This window comes from Amblyraja radiata, chromosome 9 (genome assembly GCF_010909765.2).
Source record: "Amblyraja radiata isolate CabotCenter1 chromosome 9, sAmbRad1.1.pri, whole genome shotgun sequence".
NCBI lineage: Eukaryota > Metazoa > Chordata > Chondrichthyes > Rajiformes > Rajidae > Amblyraja > Amblyraja radiata.
The window spans coordinates 7,221,728-7,240,483 of NC_045964.1; the positions used below are offsets into that span (position 1 = coordinate 7,221,728).

Sequence of the window (18,756 nt, forward strand, 5' to 3'; positions counted from 1 at the left end):
CACCGACCCCTCATTGACCCCTCACCGACCCCCACTGACCCTCACCGACCCCTCATTGACCCTCCCCTCACCCATCCTCCCCTCTTGACCCTCTGAGCCCCCTGCCTCTCCCGCTACTGTATTGGGAGCTGGCTGTCATCCCGACCACCATGATGTGCCGTGTCTCCACTCTCCGGACTCTGTTTCAGCCTCACCCCGTGGTCGATCCCTTGCTCCCCCCCCCCCCCATCCCTCCCACCCCTCATTTAGCCCAGCGGCCCCACTGCCAGGAGGCAGATAGACCCCCCCCCCTCCGCCCTCACCTCGTTGAAAAGCAGCTCCCGCCTCTGCTGTGTGCGCAGGTCCATCATTTTCACAGCCACCCTTCGCCCGGTTAGTCTCTCCGTGGCTGCACACACGATGCCTGTGGAGCCCTCTCCGATTTTACAGAACAACTCCAGCTGGTCGGTGGGATCGGTCTGGTCGACCACCGTTACCATGGCTGCCCTGAACTGCCCGTGGGTGACCCTGCTGGTAGGCCCGGCCTGGCCTTGCTCCAGGGGAGCTGGGTTGTGCTGAAGGGAACTGTATGTGCGCGGAGACTCTTCCCTCAGGCCCGGCAGTTCCCGGCTGAAGCTCTCCCTCGCCGACGCAGTTTCAGGCTTCTCTTTTCTGCTTCCCCTCCTCTTGCTTTGTTCTGGGCTCCATGTTATTCCTCCATTCCTCCTGCACTGGTGGTTTGCCTTGACGGAAGAGACAGAGATGCTCAGATCCCCCTGCAGAGACACCCCAATAAGACAACCAACCCCACCACCCTCTGGAATTTGTGTGATCGTTCGAGGGCACACTGGGGCCTGTCCCACTGTATGAGGTCAATCAAGAGTTCTCCCGAGTTTTCCCATGATTCGAACTCGGAGAATGTCCGTAGCGGGTCTGTATGAGTTTCTGGATGTCTCGTAGAGGCTCGTACTAGTAACGGTAGGTACTCGGGAAATCCGGTAAACTCGTGACTTTTTTTCAACACTGTGAAAAATGTCCGTGAGTAGAAAAATACTTGTGATGAAAAAAATTGTTAATTTTTACTCGAACGAGCCGCTACGAGGCATCCACAAACTCCTACTTTAATTTCATGTTTCATCTACTTTGTTGTGTTTTATGACTGATGACAGACCAACCTCCTTCCTGGGAGAAATCCCATTCCTTCTCTCCAAAGATGCTTCCTGTCCCGCTGAGTTACTCCAGCATTTTGTGTCTTTCTTTGATTTAAACAGCATCTGCAGTTCCCTCCTATCTCCTTTCTATCTCCGTCCTAACTCACATCTTATTTTCCGTCACCTGTTAGGGTTGCTAACTGTCCCGTATTAGCCGGTACATCCCGTATATTGGGCTAAATTGGCGTGTTCCGTACGGAACCGCCCTTGTCCCGTATTTGACTGCTGCTACTCATGTCGAGGGGACTGCCGGGTCAGAGCGCCGCATCTGACCCCGCCTCACCCGTCCCGACGTAGTGCAGCCCATGGAGTGCAGCAGCAGCTCCTCGCCCGTGGCCCCGTCGGTCGGCAGCCCGGCCAGCTGTCCGACCTTCGGACCTTCGCTTACCGCCGACACCACCACCCTTCCTTCTCATGGCCGATCATAGGTTCATGAGTTGGACGGGGCGCCGGGCCAAAACTCATCAGCTGGCCCGCCGGCTGGGCTTTGTGTGCAGTCCAGCACCCGGGACAACTCATCATTCACCCAGCCACGGCCCAGTCGGTCAACGAATTGCCGTCGGGAATCTGGGTGAGAAAGTTGGCAACCCTCCCTGCAGCCCACCAATGGTTTCTGGTCTGCCGAGACCTTTATGCCCCGTGTCCCACTTAGGAAACCTGAATGGAAACCTCTGGGGACTTTGTGCCTCACCCAAGGTTTCCGTGCGGTTCCTGGAGGTTTTTGTCAGTCTCCCTACCTGCTTCCACTACCTGCAACCTCCAGCAACCACCTCAACCTCCGGGAACCGCATGGAAACCTTGGGCGGGGCGCAAAGTCTCCAGAGGTTTCCGTTCAGGTTTCCTAAGTGGGTCAGGGGCATTACAGTACGATTCTCATCCCTCTGCTCTGCAACCTTGCTCTGCAACCACCTCCAGTCCTGCATCCTTCCAACATTACTTGCATCCATTTCATTCTGATCGCTTCTGCAACCTCAAACCCCACCCCAATATCAGACGTCATGGACAAGCACTGGAATAACCTTCCCAAACGTTTGACCTGTGCCTCTCATCCCTTTTACTTAATTTGTAAAAGCCTATCACTACTAATATTTTACAGTAATATTTCATGATATCTTATAGACAATAGACAATAGGTGCAGGAGTAGACCATATGGCCCTTCGAGCCAGCACCGCCATTCAATGTGATCATGGCTGATCATCCACATTCATTATATTAATGTTTTAATTCCCTACCCAATTTGGGTGGCACACTGACACAGATGGTGGAATCGTTACCTCACAGTGCCAGAGACCCGGGTTCAATCTTGATCTCTATGTGGAGTTTGCACGTTCTCCCTGTGACCGCATGCATTTCCCAAGGGTGCACCAGTTTCCTCCCACGTTCTAAAGACGTGCGGGTTTGTAGGTTAATTGGCCTCCATGATTTGCCCCCTAGTGCGCAGAAGTGGGATAGCATAGTGCTATTATGAACGGGTAATCAGTGGTCAATATGGACTCGATGGGCCGAAGGGCCTGTTTCCAAGCTATATCTTTCAATCAATCAAAAGTAAATTTCTTCCGCTTGCTGCCCACGTCTTGAAAGATCTTGGGGGCACTTCCTGTATCAAATGTGCTTCAATATAGCAGTGCAGATTGCTCCCATTAGTTGTCATGTTACGCTGTCTCCTGCGGCATTATATCCTGTCTTTACCCCTATCATTTCATGTTTCAACACTTCCTCTTCATGTATTGTCCCATTTGCTTACATTATCTTCCGTTTATCCGGGCTAAATGAATTGCTTCCTTAGGGTATTTACTTTCCACTCAACGTTTCCATTTTATAATTTACTCATCGTATGTTATGCCAGAGTAACATTCTTCCCTGCATTCAACATCATCTCTCATTGCCCTGACTTTTCTACTAACCTATCCCCTCTGGCAGCGTTCTGCAGGTTGCCACACCTTAATTTGGCAATATTTGCAAACCTGATTCATAATCTTGGGAGGCAGCCAACAGCATCATATATCACATTAGCTGGCTATACCTGGCCCCTCCCAGAAAGGAAAGGTCTCCTGCAAGAATTGGTTACAACTGAGTAGGCCGTTCACCCTACCTCGCAGCATGGGGCTGGGTTTACATGGGGACCTCATTGAACCTTACCGACTAGTGAAAGGCCTGGATAGAGTGGATGTGGAGAGGATGTTTCCACTAGTGGGAGAGTCCAGAACCAGAGGTCACAGCCTCAGAATTTATTTTAGGAAGATGAAGAAGGATTTCTTTGATCAGTTGGTGAATCAGTGGAATTAACTGCCACAGTGGTGGCCAAATCAATGGATATTTTTAAGGCAGAGACGGATAGATTCTTGATTAGTACAGGCGTCAGGAGTTACAGGGAGAAGGAAGGAGAATGGGGTTGAGTGGGAGAGATAGATCAGCCATGACTTGATGGGCCGAATGGCTTCATTCTCCTCCTATCACTTATACACATAAACATATCCGGAGAGACTGGATAGGCTGGGTTTATTCTCACTGGAACATAGGAGGCTGAGTGACCGTATAGATTTATGACATTGTGAGACGTGTAGATATGGTAGCCGGTTAGTATTTTTTTACTAGGGATGAGAAGTCCAAATCAAAAGTGCATAGTTTAGTTCAGAGAAACAGCGCGGAAACAGGCCCTTCGGCCCACCGAGTCCTCACTGACCACCGATCCCCATACATTAACACTATCCTGCACACACTAGGGACATTTTACATTCACACCAAGCCAATAGACCTACAAATCTGCATGCCTTTGGAGTGTGGGAGGAAACCGAGGATTTTGGAGAAAGGCCACACAGGTCACGGGGAGAATGTATTACCTCCATATAGACAAGCACCCGTGGTCAGGATCGAACCCGGGTCTCTGGCGCTGTGAGGCAGTAGCTCTAACGCGACGCCACGGTGCCGCCCTTGAAGGTTTAAGATGAGAGGGGAGAAGTTTGAAGAGATGCGAGGGGCAAGGGTTTAGGTGGTGGGTATATGATGTAGCAGGTGGGTGCAATTAGACCATTGAAAAGACATTTGGACAGGTTCATAGATAGGAACGGGGTAGAGGGGAATGGGCCTAAAGGGCCTGTCCCACTTTCACAACCTAATTCACGACCTTTTTTACTCGTGGACATCAGGCTAGAAAAACGCCCCGACCTACTTGATGCCACGAGTACCTACGACAAGCATCACGACCTGCTACGGCCTACCTACGACCTCCTACGACCATGCTGCGAGTACGAGTCAAGGGCAAACTCGGCAGAGGTCGTGAAAGTGGGACAGGCCCTTAACACAGGCAAATGGGATTAGCTTGGATGACATCACAGTCGGCATGATGTTGAGCTGTGGGGGTTGTTTCCAAATGCAAATCTATGATGATGTTCTTTAGCAAGTGTGTTGATAAACCAGTTAGGAAGAAGAGTCTTGAACCGAAAACGTCACCCTCCTGAGATGCTGCCTGTCCCGCTGAGTTGCTCCAGCATTTTGTGTCTATTTTAGGATTCCATAATGGTTTTGTCCAGATTACCAGACTTTATATATATTCAAATTGCTACAAAAAACCCATCCACTGAGCTCACACAATCTCTTCCAGTGCTAATGACTAAATAGATGGAAGCGGTAGAGTTGCTGCCTTACAGTGCCAGACATTCAGGTTCGATCCCGACTACGGGTGCTGTCTGTACGGAGTTTGTACGTTCTCCCCTTGACCTGCGTGGGTTTTCTCCGGGATCTCTTGTTTCCTCCCACACTCCAAAGACGTACAGGTTTGCAGATTAATTGGCTTGGTACAAATGTAAATTGTCCCCAGTGTGTGTGTGTGTAGGATAGTGTTAGTGTGCGGGGATCGCTGGCCGGCACGGACTCGGTGGGGCGAAGGGCCTGTTTCCGTGCCGTATCTCTAAACTAAACTAAAAATATGGGGGGCTTGCGGACTTTGGCATCTCTATATATGTATCGCCCCAATGTGTGTAAATGGGGCCAGTGATTCAAATCAAGTCCCAGCTACATACCTGATTCTGGCTGGTTGGTGGTACTGGTCCTGAGGTGTCCAGTGAGGGGCTTGTTGTTATAGTGGCATTGTGTTGGTTCCCCTGACTGTCGCATAGCACAGGTGAGTTGCCTAAGCCCGAGTCCTGATCTCTTTGCTGCTTCGAGCTCGACCGAATAAAAAAGCAGGATATGGGTCTCCAGCCCACACTGTTTCGTCTCCCCGATTTCGCCCTGATCACTCCCTGCGGAGAGCCAGGTGCTCCTTTGTCTGGGGATGGAGTGGAGTTCTGTGGTTCAAGTGAATGACCGGTGGACTTTGTCTTCTGCCGCTCATATTCCAGTGAAGGGATGGTCAGGTTCTTGGTCGGCTTGGTCTCGTGAATCCCATTGCCATTTTGCTGCCGATGTGAACTCTTTGGAAGATGCAGCCGAGCAGTGAAACTTCCACTCTCCCCTCTGCACCTCCCTTTCTGGTCCCCGAACAAGAAGTTATTGGTCCAACGCCGCCCGGAATTAGGGCGTAGCATTTCTTGGGTCTTGGCCTCCGCGATTTTCTTCAGAGGCCACTCTTTCCCCTGAGACAAGCAAATGGTGTTTCTCCGTAAAGAGTTGGATCTTGCAACCGATAGCTCCTGCAGATCAGACACCAGCCCCGGGAGATTATTATTCACTCCAGATGAATTTCCGCGAACAATGGGCTGTGCAATAAAAGAAACAAGTGACAAAATGAAAGGAGATAAACGTGCATGGTAATTACAATCAAAGGACAGGATATGGTTGGTGGTTTTTTTTTTTAATGTGTTCTTACCACAGAGGCCATTGAATCTATGTTGCAGAGTTAAGGGCCTTTACAGGCGACTGCCGGCACCCGTGATAGGTCGTCGACATATTGAAACATGTTGAAAATTCAGCGGCGACCAGAAAGACGCTACGACTCTTTGGAGACCTCTCACGACTATATAGGCTGTATGGTCGTGAGAGGTCTCCTACGGTCGTGAGTGGTCACCCGCGACATGTCACCAGGGGTCGCCTGTACGGTCGTGAGAGGTCTCCTATGGTCATGAGAGGTCTCCAAAGAGTCGTAGCGTCTTTCTGGTCGCCGCTGAATTTTCAACATGTTGACAATTTCGACGACCTATCACGGGTGCCAGCAGTCGCCTGTAAAGATCGCGTAAGTGGGACAGGCCCTTTAGAGCCTTCTTACCAGCACATTCCCCTGTTCTCTCTCACCCTTCCATCATCTCCCCCAGTTTTCCAACTAACCACCTACTTAGTTTAGAGGGGCCAATTTACTTGCCAACACGAAGAAGGAATCTTTCTTCAGTCTCGACCCCGAACGTCACCCATTCCTTCTCTCCAGAGGTACTGCCTGTCCCGCTGAGTTACTCCAGCTTTAGCGTCTCTCTTCAGTGTAAAGCAGCATCTGCAGTTCCCTCCTACAACTTACCAAGCCGCCTGGCTTTGGAGCATGACAGGAAATCAGGGCACCAAGCAGTCACAGGGAGAATGCATAAACTCTGCACAAGACAGAAGCAGAGGACAGGTTCGAACCCAGGTCATTGGAACTGCAAGGTGGCAGTACTATGTGCAGTACCATCCTAATTATCAATCCAGTATAGGTCAGGTCGGGGGGAGGTTCTTCGGACCTGACTGAATTGGATTAGACCCTCTCTCCCCACACTGATACACACCAGTTATTTTAACGCTCTAATACCTGATCTGCACACTTACATTTTTTAAACCTACACAAAAACTTTTTTCATCTTTTTTTTTTAGGTGGAAGAGAGTATCAGTGAAAACACTTATTTGGAGGTTGTAGTATTTAATAGCCTGATGGTTGTTGGGAAGAAACTGCTTCTGAACCTGGACGTTACAGTTTTCAGGCTCCCGATGGCAGGAGTGAAATTAGTTTCTCCAATATTTTCTGGTTTTATTACAGAACCTCACAGGAAGTCAGACACAAAGTGCTGGAGTAACTCAGCGGGATAGGCAGCATCTCTGGAGAGAAGGAATGGGTGATGTTCTGGGTCGAGATCCTTCTTCGGACCTGACTGAATTGGATTAGACCCTCTCTCCCCACACTGATACACACCAGTTATTTTAACGCTCTAATACCTGATCTGCACACTTACATTTTTCAAACCTACACAAAGATTTCAAAGGTCTTTTATTGTCACGTGTACCAATTAAGATGCGTATTACCATACAGCCATACTAAAAAAAGCAAGAAGACACACACTACATAAAAGTTAACATAAACATCCACCACAGCCAATTCCCCACGTTCCTGGGGGAATCTCTGTGATGGAAGGCAATAAAGTCTATTCTTCTTCCCTCATTTTATACAATAGACAATAGGTGCAGGAGTAGGCCATTCGGCCCTTCGAGCCAGCACCGCCATTCAATGTGATCATGGCTGATCATCCACAATCAGTACCCCGTTCCTGCCTTCTCCCCCAGCTTCCCTGACTCTGCTTTCTTTAAGAGCCCTATCTAGCTCTCTCTTGAAAACATCCAGAGAACCGGCCTCCACCACCCTCTGAGGGACGATCGAATCTCCCACGTCGGGGCGGTCGAAGCTCCTGTGGCTTGGAGCTCCCGAAGTCGGACCCTAACCTGAGACCACGAGCTCCACGAAGGTAAGTCCTGCAGGCTCCCGCGGTTGGAGCTCCCGAAGTTGGTCTCCAACAGATGTTAGGCTGCAGTGTGGATGGAGATACGATAGGGGGGGGAAAAAAATGCATCTCCATCGAGGTAGGAGATTAGAAAAAGTTTCCTTCAACCTCCACCCCCCTCCCACTCCCTACGTAATAAAACAAGCTAAAGAACACTAAAAACATACATTCAACGCAGACTAAAGAAACAACAGAGAAGGAAAGGGCAGACTGTTGGCGAGGCAGCCAACATACTTTAACATACACATATACGTTATCTCACTCTAGTACTCACTCTCTCCTGAGCCGCACATCAGTCGCGCACTGTGTTCAGAACAGAAATGAGACATTGACCTCAGCAATGCTCCTTAATGAGGGTTTGCTTCCTGGACTAGGTAATGTGGCTCATGACACACTCATGACACAGTCCACACTGAGTAATGAGGTTCACATACCTGTGCGTTAGTTCCTGCAGCCCTTGGCTAATTGTCCCGCCACAGGCATGAAACACGGGGGTGAAAAGACTATGAGTCACAGCAGACACCTGGGATGCTGCTCAATAAAAAACAGCATCCAAATAAGGAAGAAATCCCTTCCAAGGAAGGAGATCTCTCATTGTCTAGTCGAAAAAGTCAAATGTACATGGCAGTGTACTCAAACACCAAACTACAGTGGCGAAACCATCTGGGTCAGACAACACAGAAACAGTCGTTCAGCCTACAGTGTGCTTGCTGATCTATACTAATCCTATTCACCAGCATTTAGTCCTTCTATGCCTTGACATTCACATGCTTCTTTAATGCTGTAAAACTATCTACCTTCATTATCTTTTCAGGCACTACAAATCAGTTTGTAACTACCAATGGCGGAAAACATAATTCCTCAAATCCCCACTAAACCGTTACCACATCTGTAACCGATGCCCTCTGGTCTGAGACAGGTCAGTCATGGCGAAAGGCTTTTTACTATTTATTGCATGTTTAATATTTTATGTGTCATTCCTAACTGTCACTATATGTCATGTTGTCACTTGCGGGCAGAGCACCAAGGCAAATTCCTTGTATGTGAATACTTGGCCAATAAACTTATTCATTTCATTCATTTCATAACCTATCTGTGCTTCTTATACTTCTGCATACCTCCAAGATAGACACAAATGGCTGGAGTAACTCAGCGGGTCAGGCAACATCTCCGGAGAGAAGGATGGATGACATTTCGGGCCGAGACCTTTCTTCAGACTGAAAGTCAAGGGAGAGGGACACATAGAGATGTTGAAGATTAAGGTGTGAAAACGAGAGATCAAAGGGAACGATGATAAAGCAAAATGTAGAATTGTTCATTGTTCAGGGGGCAGTGTTAGCTGTGAGGAGGATGCTAGGAGGCTGCAAGGTGACTTGGATAGGCTGGGTGAGTGACCAAATGCATGGCAGATGCCGTATAATGTGGATAAATGTGAGGTTCTCCACTTTGGTGGCAAAAACAGGAAAGTAGACTTTTATCTGAATGGTGGCCGATTAGGAAAAGGGGAGATGCAACGAGACCTGGGTGTCATGGTACACCAGTCATTAAAAGTAGGCATGCAGGTGCAGCAGGCAGTGAAGAAAGCGAATGGTATGTTAGCATTCATAGCAAAAGGATTTGAGTATAGGAGCAGGGAGGTTCTACTGCAGTTGTACAGGGTCTTGGTGAGACCACACCTAGAGTATTGCGTACAGTTTTGGTCTCCTAATCTGAGGAAAGACATTCTTGCCATAGAGGGAGTGCAGAGAAGGTTCACCAGACTGATTCCTGGGATGTCAGGACTTTCATATGAAGAAAGACTGGATAGACTTTCTAGGTCGCTACCTGGTCGGTGAGGCAGCTTTTTCTCCGGGCTGCCCCGTCGACCCGTCCTCGTGGCCTACCAGCGGGCGTGGAGCGCCGTTTCTGGCGGGGAACGACCAGCACCTCGGCTTCGGTGGCGGCACAGCGCTGGAGCGCTATCGCGGAGCGGGCGATGCTTTGCCTGGGTCGCCGCGCTGGAGCTCTGGTGAGCTGTGACTGCCGAGTTCAACACCTCCGGGCTGCGGGTCTGCGGAGCGGAGCGGCGGCGCCGACTTCAACATCGGGAGCCTGGGAGCTCCAAACCGGCGCGGCCTTGTCGGCTTCGGAAGCCGCGGTCTCCGGTAAGGAAACGGCCGTTCCACGAGGCCCAGCCGCTTAGAGGTCTCTCCCGACGCCGGGGCAACAGCACCCGGCCAGAACGGCCAGGAACATCGGGCCTCCGTAGAGGCAATAGCGGAGGCCTCAATAGGCCTGACTTTGGGAGAACTGGGGATGGGGACTGGACATTGTGCCTTCCCCCACAGTGGTAACCATTGTGGGGGGATGATTTTTGTGTGTAAGTGATTATATTAGTCTGTGTCCAAGATGGCTGCCGGAAGGGAGAGTGGACGCTGGCGCGGTTTAGTTGCCGCTGCTCTCTCTTCACATTGTGTTTTTGATTTTTTTGTCTTTGGATCGAATTCTGTCTTTAATTCGTGTATTGATGTCTTTATTATTTATTTTACTCCGATTATATGTTTTTTAATTTTGTTAAAATCTGTAAGGTGTCCTTGAGACTTTTGAAAGGCGCCCACAAATAAAATGTATTATTATTATTATTATTAGAATCGGCTTGTACTCGATAGAATTTAGAAGATTGAGAAATCTTATAGAAACTTACAAAATTCTTAAGGGGTTGGACAGGCTAGATGCAGGAAGATTGTTCCCGATGTTGGGGAAGTCCATAACAAGGGGTCACAGTTTAAGGATAAGGGGGAAATCTTTTAGAACCGAGATGAGAAAAACATTTTTCACACAGAGAGTGGTGAATCTGTGGAATTCTCTGCCACAGAAGGTAGTTGAGGCCAGTTCATTGGCTATATTTAAGAGGGAGTTAGAACCTTCAAAACCTTCATAACTTTTGTATTATTTCACAGATCGGAATAAAACTTATTTGACTTGCAGCAGAGGAGAATGGTGAGTAAGGTGGCAAAAAATCGTATCGCTACGGCGGATCAATTTTGCACAAATTTAATTATGAACAACTAATGATGAGTAGATACCGGTATACCAGAACTAAACACAGTCAAGCAATGAGGAAAAATATGTAGAAATTTACCCCAGCTTGAGAACCCTTGACCTACTACTGGAAATCAGAGGCACCACTGGAAATCAAACCACAAGCACAAGAGGTTTGCATGAGGCCAAGATCATGCACAAAATATTGGGCATCCCGATCTTCCTGATGCAGCTTAATGTCCGGCAATCAGGACCAACTCCCTTCTGTGGGCCCACGCTGACAAGGTTACCACTGCTCCAAGTCACACGCTGCAGGTTACATGCACTCTCGGCTGCCACAGGATACAGCAATCTGGAGGAAACACAGCAAAGGTGCAGCAGGCCAGGCAGCATCTGCAAGCCTCGACTCAAGACGTCCACTTTTCTCTCTCCACAGGTGCTGCCCAACCGCTGGGTTCCTACAGCAGCTCTCCTTGTGTTTTGCGCTGCACAATTAATTTAATTTAGTTTAGTTTCGTTTAGAGATACAGCGCGGTAACAGTCCCACAGAGTCTGCGCCGACCAGCGATCCCCGCACATTAACACTATCCAACACACACTTTGGACAATTTACACATACACCAAGCCAATTAACCTACAAACCTGTACGCCTTTGGAGTGTGGGAGGAAACCGAAGATCTCTGAGAAAATCCACGCAGGTCACGAGGAGAACGTACAAACTCCGTACAGACAGCACCCGTAGTCAGGATCAAACCCGGGTCTCTGCCGCTGCAAGGCAGCAACTCTACCGCTGCGCCACCATGACCGCATTTGTTCACCATTCCACTTACATGGTTAGATGGCCCTAATTCAGTACATGCATATGACAGGTTTGTGCCCCTCAGCTCAGAGTTCAGCAAGGGTGCTCATCATCATGGACTGAGCTCCATGGAGTCCATGGCTGGTTTAAATCACATCCATTTTCTCCCATTCCACTCCTCGCCCCTCCCTCCACCATCACTGCCCTTGCACTCTCCCCAAGATGGCGCCAAACCCAGGCGACTATTTGCGTGCAGATCTCCAATCACTCATTACAATCGCTCCACACTTTTAAATCTCTCGACACACTGTCAATGGCTTGATTGCAATCTTGTATTGTCTTTCCGCTGACTGGTTAGCATGCAACAAAAGCTTTTCACTGTATCCAACAACGTGACAATAAACTAAACTAAACTTCTTCTTTCCGAGAGCTTTTGTTTCCGTGACCTGAGACAGGCTACGGAGCAAGAAATGTAGAGAGGCAGCTGGAGTGGAACTATACCAGAAGCAAAAAAACACAACGTGCTGGAGTAGCTCAGCGGCTCAGGCAGCTTCTCTGGAGAACATGGATAGGTGACGTTTTGGGTTGGAATCCTTCTTCATACTGACCTGGGGACTTCTGTGCTTGAAGCTCCTTACTCAGTGCACCTATCAGGATGGTCAAGATGATGGATCACAGGACTGGACAGTGGTCCCATGACTGAGGGAAGATCTGGCAGAGGATGCTGCTCTGCTGCCTATTTCCAGAGGTGTAAGGTCGCGCACAGCGTGTTCTGGAGAACTTGGACAAAGGGCTGGTGTAGTGGTCATTTGGCTTCAGTTTAGTTTAGGACCAGCATGGGGAAGGTCTACCCTTTGACCATGCGAAGTGTAACGGAGACACAAGGAGTTTTCTAACGTTTAAAGCAATAAGCTGGAGTTCGATGAAGATTACAGTAACCAGTCGGAAGAAGTTTGGATGGACCTTATTGTTTTGCATCAACAATAAAGAATTTATTTAATCAAAAAACTGTGTTTTGGAAGAATTGTCTGTGAAGAAGCTCTGAAGGTCTCTGATGGAGAGCTTGCATGCATATAAAGACATTCCCCTTAACCTTAGAGGCTAGAGGGAGTAATCTCTTAAACAATGTAAAAATCTGCCGCTACAGCTGGTGGGGCGCTCTGCAGACTGACTACTGGGGTAACAAACAGGTTTCATTTTTACAGAGGTCCACAAGATGATTTTGTTCACTAAGCTAGAAAATACGGAACAACAACAAAAATCACTCAATATGGTAACCATTCCTCCTCTATATTGCAATGAACGACATCAAAAGCACACAAAACAATTGGTAAACGAGGAGAGGAGGAAACTAGAACTGTCGCTGGTACGAACAAATGCATCTCTGTGCACTGGACACTTCACACAGATGATACTTTTGTGTACGAGGTGTTCGGAAGTCACCGTTCCTTATCCAGAGACAATCTGCAATAAAGATGCTCATCCCAATCCCCTGGGCATAAGCAGCCCTAACGGAAAACCTGCATGCCTTGCCTGTAACTTGGAGGGTTTCATGCATGGAAACAGGCCCTTTGACCTATCGATCTATTCCCATGTCCCATGCCCCATGGCCCATAGCCCTCTAAACCCTTCCGATCCATATATCTGTCCAAATGTCTTTTAAAAATCATTATTATCTTTAATCTTAAACACTACCAATACCCCCTCTTTCTTCTTACTTCTTAAGCCCTTTGCTCCTCTAGGGAGCATGGGCCATTGACAAATGTATTCCACCTCACTCGGTTGTTGGCAGTTCTTTCGAGATCTCCCCAGTTGAGCCCACTCCCAGACATTTCTGTCTGGACACCTCTTCTCCAGTTGTTCCTGGGGCAACCTCTTTTCCTTTCTCCTCGGGGGTTCCATTACATGCTGGGTGATGTTTGTGGCAGGTTTCCTGAGGGTGTGTCCAATCCCTGTATCTTTGGTCATTCATATATGATCCTAGACATCACAACTTCTATGCCTCAACTCCTCAGCATCCATGATACCCCTCTCAGTAAAACAGAGGAGGTATTCATGTAATATCTCCCTCATCTTCTGCGGTTTTTAGTTTAGTTTAGATATACAGCGCGGAAACAGGCCCTTCGGCCCATCAAGTCTACACCGACCAGCGATCCCCGCACATTAGCACCACCCTACACACACTAGGGACAATTTACACTTATACCAAGTCAATTAACCTACAAACTTGTACGTCTTTGGAGTGTGGGGGGGGGGGGGGGGGGACCGAAGATCTCTGAGAAAACCCACGTGGTCACAGGGAGAACGTACAAACTCCGTACAGAATCTTTGCTGGAATTCTTTGAAGAAGTAAATAGCAGGACAGACAAAGGAGAGTCAGTAGATGTTGTTTACTTAGGTTTTCAGAAAGCCTTTGATAAGGAGCCACATAAGGCTGCTAAGGAAGGTGAGAGCCCTCGGTATCAAAGAGCAGATACTAGCATGGATAGCAGGTTGGCTGGATGGCAGAAGGCAAAGAGTGGCAATAAAGGGGGCTTTATCTGGTTGGCTGCCAGTGACTAGCGGAGTTCCACAGGGGTCGGTGTTGGGGCCGCTACTCTTCACGTTGTATATTAATGATTTGGACGAGGGGATTGAAGGCTTTGTGGCCAAGTTTGCAGATGATACGAAAATAGGTGGAGGGGCAGGTGGGACTTGGGAGTGCTGGTGCAGGATTCCCAAAAAGTTAATCTGCAAGTCGAATCAGTGGTAAAGAAAGCAAACTCAATGCTAGCATTTATTTCAAGAGGGCTTGTATACAAAAACAGGGAAATAATGTTGAGGCTCTATAAGGCACTGGTAAGGTCACATTTGGAATATTGTGAGCAAATCTGGGCACCATATCTGAGGAAGGATGTGCTGGCTCTGGAGAGGGTCCAGAGGAGGTTTACAAAAATAATCCCAGGAATTAGTAGATTAATCAATGATGAGCGTTTGTTGGCACTGGGCCTGTACTCGCTGGAGCCTAGAAATATAAGGGGGTCCTCGTTGAAACATATAGAATAGTGGAAGGCTTGGATAGAGTGGATGTGGAGAGGATGTTTCCACTAGTGGGAAAGTCTAGGACTAGAGGTCATATCCTCAGAATTAAAGGACGTTCTTTTTGGAAGGGGAAATTTGTTTAGTCAGAGGGTGGTGAATCTGTGGAATTCATTGCCACAGAAGGCTGTGGAGACCAAGTCAGTGAATATTTTTAAGGCAGAGATAGAAAGATAGATTCTTGATTAGTACGGGTGCCAGAGGATATGGGGAGAAGGCAGGAGAATGGAGTTGGGAGGGAGAGATGGATCAACCATGATTGAATGGTGGAGTAAACTTGATGGGCCGAATGGCCTAATTCTACTACTCCTTTATGACCTTATGACCATATGACCTTCTGAAACCTGGTCTCTGGCGCTGCAAGTGCTGCAAGGCAGAAAATCTACCACTGTGCTCAAGACGGCCATGCTGGTCTTCAAGGGGACTTATTCTTCCCCTCAACACCATTTTACCCTTTATACAACTGTAGAATCTCTGGGGATGTTATTTTACCTTGCCTGTAAGCTTCACTTCATGTCCTCGTTCTGCCCACCTGATTTCCTTCTCGTGGAGGTATTCCCTCGATCCTGACCGCCTCAATCTGACGTTTTGCGTGATGTGATTTGGGCCCCATACGAACCGGCAGTGATTCTTTCACTTGACTGGAGTCTCAACATCTTTCATCAAGCAGAGTTCCCTGAACTTGCCAGCGTTGCCCTTCACCCTAACAGGAACATATTTCCTCTGTACTCTTCAAAGGGGTTGTACATGGAGACTGATACCCAACCTTCCCTGTGGTGGTAACTCCACTTGAATGATTACAAACTCCCAAGCAGCGAATGGTCTCAATTTCCACTGCAGCACAAAGTGATAGGCCTACGATTGTCATTAGACAATAGGTGCAGGAGTAGGCCATTCGGCCCTTCGAGCCAGCACCGCCATTCAATGTGATCATGGCTGATCATCCCCAAACAGTATCCCGTTCCTGCCTTCTCCCCATAACCCCTGACTCCACTATTTTTAATAGCGCTATCTAGCTCTCTCTTGAATCCAGAGAACCTGTCTCCTCTGAGGCAGAGACTTCCACAGACTCATCACTCTCTGTGAGAAAAAGTGTTTCCTCGTCTCCGTTCTAAATGGCTTGCTCCTTATTCTTAAACAGTGGCCCCTGGTTCTGGACTCCCCCAACATCGGGAACACATTTCCTGCCTCTAGCGTGTCCAAACCCTTAACAATCTTATATGCTTCAATGAGATTCCCTCTCATCCTTCCAAACTCCAGTGTGTACAAGCCCAGCCGCTCCATTCTCTCAGCATATGACAGTCCCGCCATCCCGGGAATTAACCTTGTAAATCTACGCTGCACTCCCTCAATAGCAATAATGTCTTTCCTCAAATGAGGGGTCCTGGAGACAACCATCATGTCTGGGTACATAAGCTCAACATGTCGGGTGCAAATGCCCAACGCTACACTTCCAACCACTCCACTGCTATCGACAGTATCGTTTATTGACTGATTGAAAGATACAGCATGGAAACAGGCCTTTCAGCCCACCGTGTCCACGCCAACCATTCACACTAAATAGGTATGTTACAAAACTTACCTTCAGCGGCGCTGCAGTTCTGTCACTGGTCGTGTGCGCGACTTTGGCGCCTTTGAGGGGGGCGGGATTGAAATGCCGTTTTCTCCTGCCTGTCCGAGATATATGTTCTCGGGCTTTTACCTGATGCTGAAAAATCATTCCGACTGCCGTACTCGGAATTAAAAAAACAAAACTGCGGGACAATTTCTGCGCTGGAGTAAAATAAAAAGCGACTTCTAACGCCGTCTACGCAGGCAACGGACCGGATCTCACGTATGGGACAAAGCAAGGTAAGTCGTTTATTTTACATATAAACTTGCTTCTTAGGATTACTTTAATCAAAATTTCACGTTGCAAAAATGTGAATTGGGCCCCATACGAACCGGCAGTGATTTTCCTGCCGATATGGAGTTTAAATTCACCGCAAATCGCAACGTTCCAGTTGATCGCGTTCCACAAATACCCACTCGCAAGATGATTAAAATGGCTATTAATTTACAGGAACTAAACACTAAATTCCTTCCATTTGGCCTATAAATTCATGACAATGAGATTTAAAAATCATGTTATATTGTGAATTCTTGTGTGAATGTTATTTGGACACTTAGGCTATTTAAAAATGTTAACCTTTTCTTAAGAAATGGATAGATGTTTAGATCTAGTAATTGAATTTTGTAATTAGCTACAATTAGGTAAATAACTAATTAGATGCTTCAATCTTAAATAACTGAAAATTTCATTCAGTTCTCTTAATTTTTAAGAAAGTTATGACTGTCCTCGATCACTGCTTTTGTGTTAAGTCAATGGAAAAGCAATAGGGAACAAGATGCTAATTTCAGAGTATGAAAATGGCCATAACTTTTTTAATACTGAAGATATGAAAGTGAATTAGGTGTCAAATTAAACTTCTTTTTATGCTTTATCTGATGGGATAAATTGCAGACTTGATTTTTAAAATCTCAAAATTTTGTAACGTAATCCCACGTAGTCCTGTTAGGACTGAGGTGAGGAAAAATCTGTGGGACTCTCTGCCACAGAAGGCAGTGGAGGCCAATTCACTGGATGTTTTCAAGAGAGAGTTAGATTTAGCTCTTACGGCTAAAGGAATTAAGTGATATGGGGGAAAAGCAGAAAGGAAGGATACCGATTTTAGATGATCAGCCATGATCATGTTGAATGGCAGTGCTGGCTCGAAGGGCCGAATGACCTACTCCTGCGCTTACTTTTCTATGTTTTTATGTTTCTATGTTATTAGGGACAGTATCGGGTCGTTATACTATCGGACAGTACGGGCGACGTTTCGGGTCGAGACCCTTCGTCACTGAAGAAGGATCTTGACCCGAGATGTCACCCATTTCTTCTCTCCAGAGATGCTGCCCGGCCTGAACTGTAGTTATGTACTACAGCCCTCGCCATCACCCCCTAAGTTGCTCCATGCTCCACAAAAGGATCTCAATGCTCTAATGCGCTCAGAGTGGGCATCTCCCTCCCTCAGTAGCTCTGGACATTGGCTTCAATACCCTTCACCCTAGATGGCCGCAGCCCCCATCCCAGGCCAGCCTTGACCTTTACCCACACGGTGAGCAAGTTACCTTCAACGGTGTGGTGTCCACGGGCGTGATGGCGGTCCGATCCACCAGGGGCTTTGGGCGTTTCAGGACGTCTGCCACAAGCCCCTGCCACTGCTTGGGCAGGCCCACAAACCGCTGGCCTTGCGGGTCAAAGGAGGTGTGAACCTTGTGTTGGAAGTTGACCGGGGCCGAGATTTCCACCCGATGGCCTTTCCTCTTCTTCCACATCTCGAGCTGAAGCAGCAGAGCTCCGGGAAGCAGACCTGCAGCGAGAGGCGAGAGTTAGCCACGTACGGGGAGGTATCGACAAACTGTGGCTGTGAAAGTCAGTGTGAGGCCTAGCCCAAAGTGGAGGAACACCACCTCATAGTTCACTTGGGCAGCTCACACCCCAGCTGTATGAACATTGACTTCTCTAACTTCAAGTATCCCTTGCTTTCCCTCTCTCTCCATCCCCTCCCCACCCTAGTTCTCTGACTGGTTCTACTGTCCTCCTGATTAATTTTACTGAGTGTAGGCCTCTTTGTCACCTTCCCCTCAGCTAACGATGAACCAATCAACATTTGCTTGATCGTCGTTGGCTTTCATCTGTCGTTTTCACAACTTACACTTCAATATCTCTAGTCTCCCTCTCCTCTGACTCTCACGACTGAAGAAGAGTCTCGATCCGAAGCGTCACCCATTCCTTCCCTCCAGAGATGCTGCCTGTCCCGCCGAGTTACTCCAGCATTTTGTGTCAACCTTCACTGGGAAAGGCATGACAAGGTGCTCAGGCAATTGCATTCCTCACACTGCCGGCACCTGCCTGCAGCCAATGGGTAGCACGAAGGCACAGCACGAGCTGGCAGGGACCTGCACCCT

At 48.1% G+C, this 18,756-nt stretch overlaps 1 protein-coding gene across 1 annotated transcript in view; it reads right to left on the reverse strand.

The window, feature by feature from the left end:
- Positions 1 to 18,756, reverse strand: part of LOC116976727 (serine/threonine-protein kinase PAK 5-like) — a 43,376-nt gene that overhangs the window by 17,616 nt on the left and 7,004 nt on the right. The window contains exons 2-4 of the mRNA XM_033026599.1: positions 17,917 to 18,158; positions 5,211 to 5,888; positions 303 to 722 (exon numbers count right to left, since the gene is read on the reverse strand). Of these exons, the coding sequence (XP_032882490.1) occupies positions 303 to 722; positions 5,211 to 5,888; positions 17,917 to 18,123 (1,305 nt within the window). The 5' untranslated portion in view covers positions 18,124 to 18,158. The remainder of the gene's footprint in view (positions 1 to 302; positions 723 to 5,210; positions 5,889 to 17,916; positions 18,159 to 18,756) is intronic.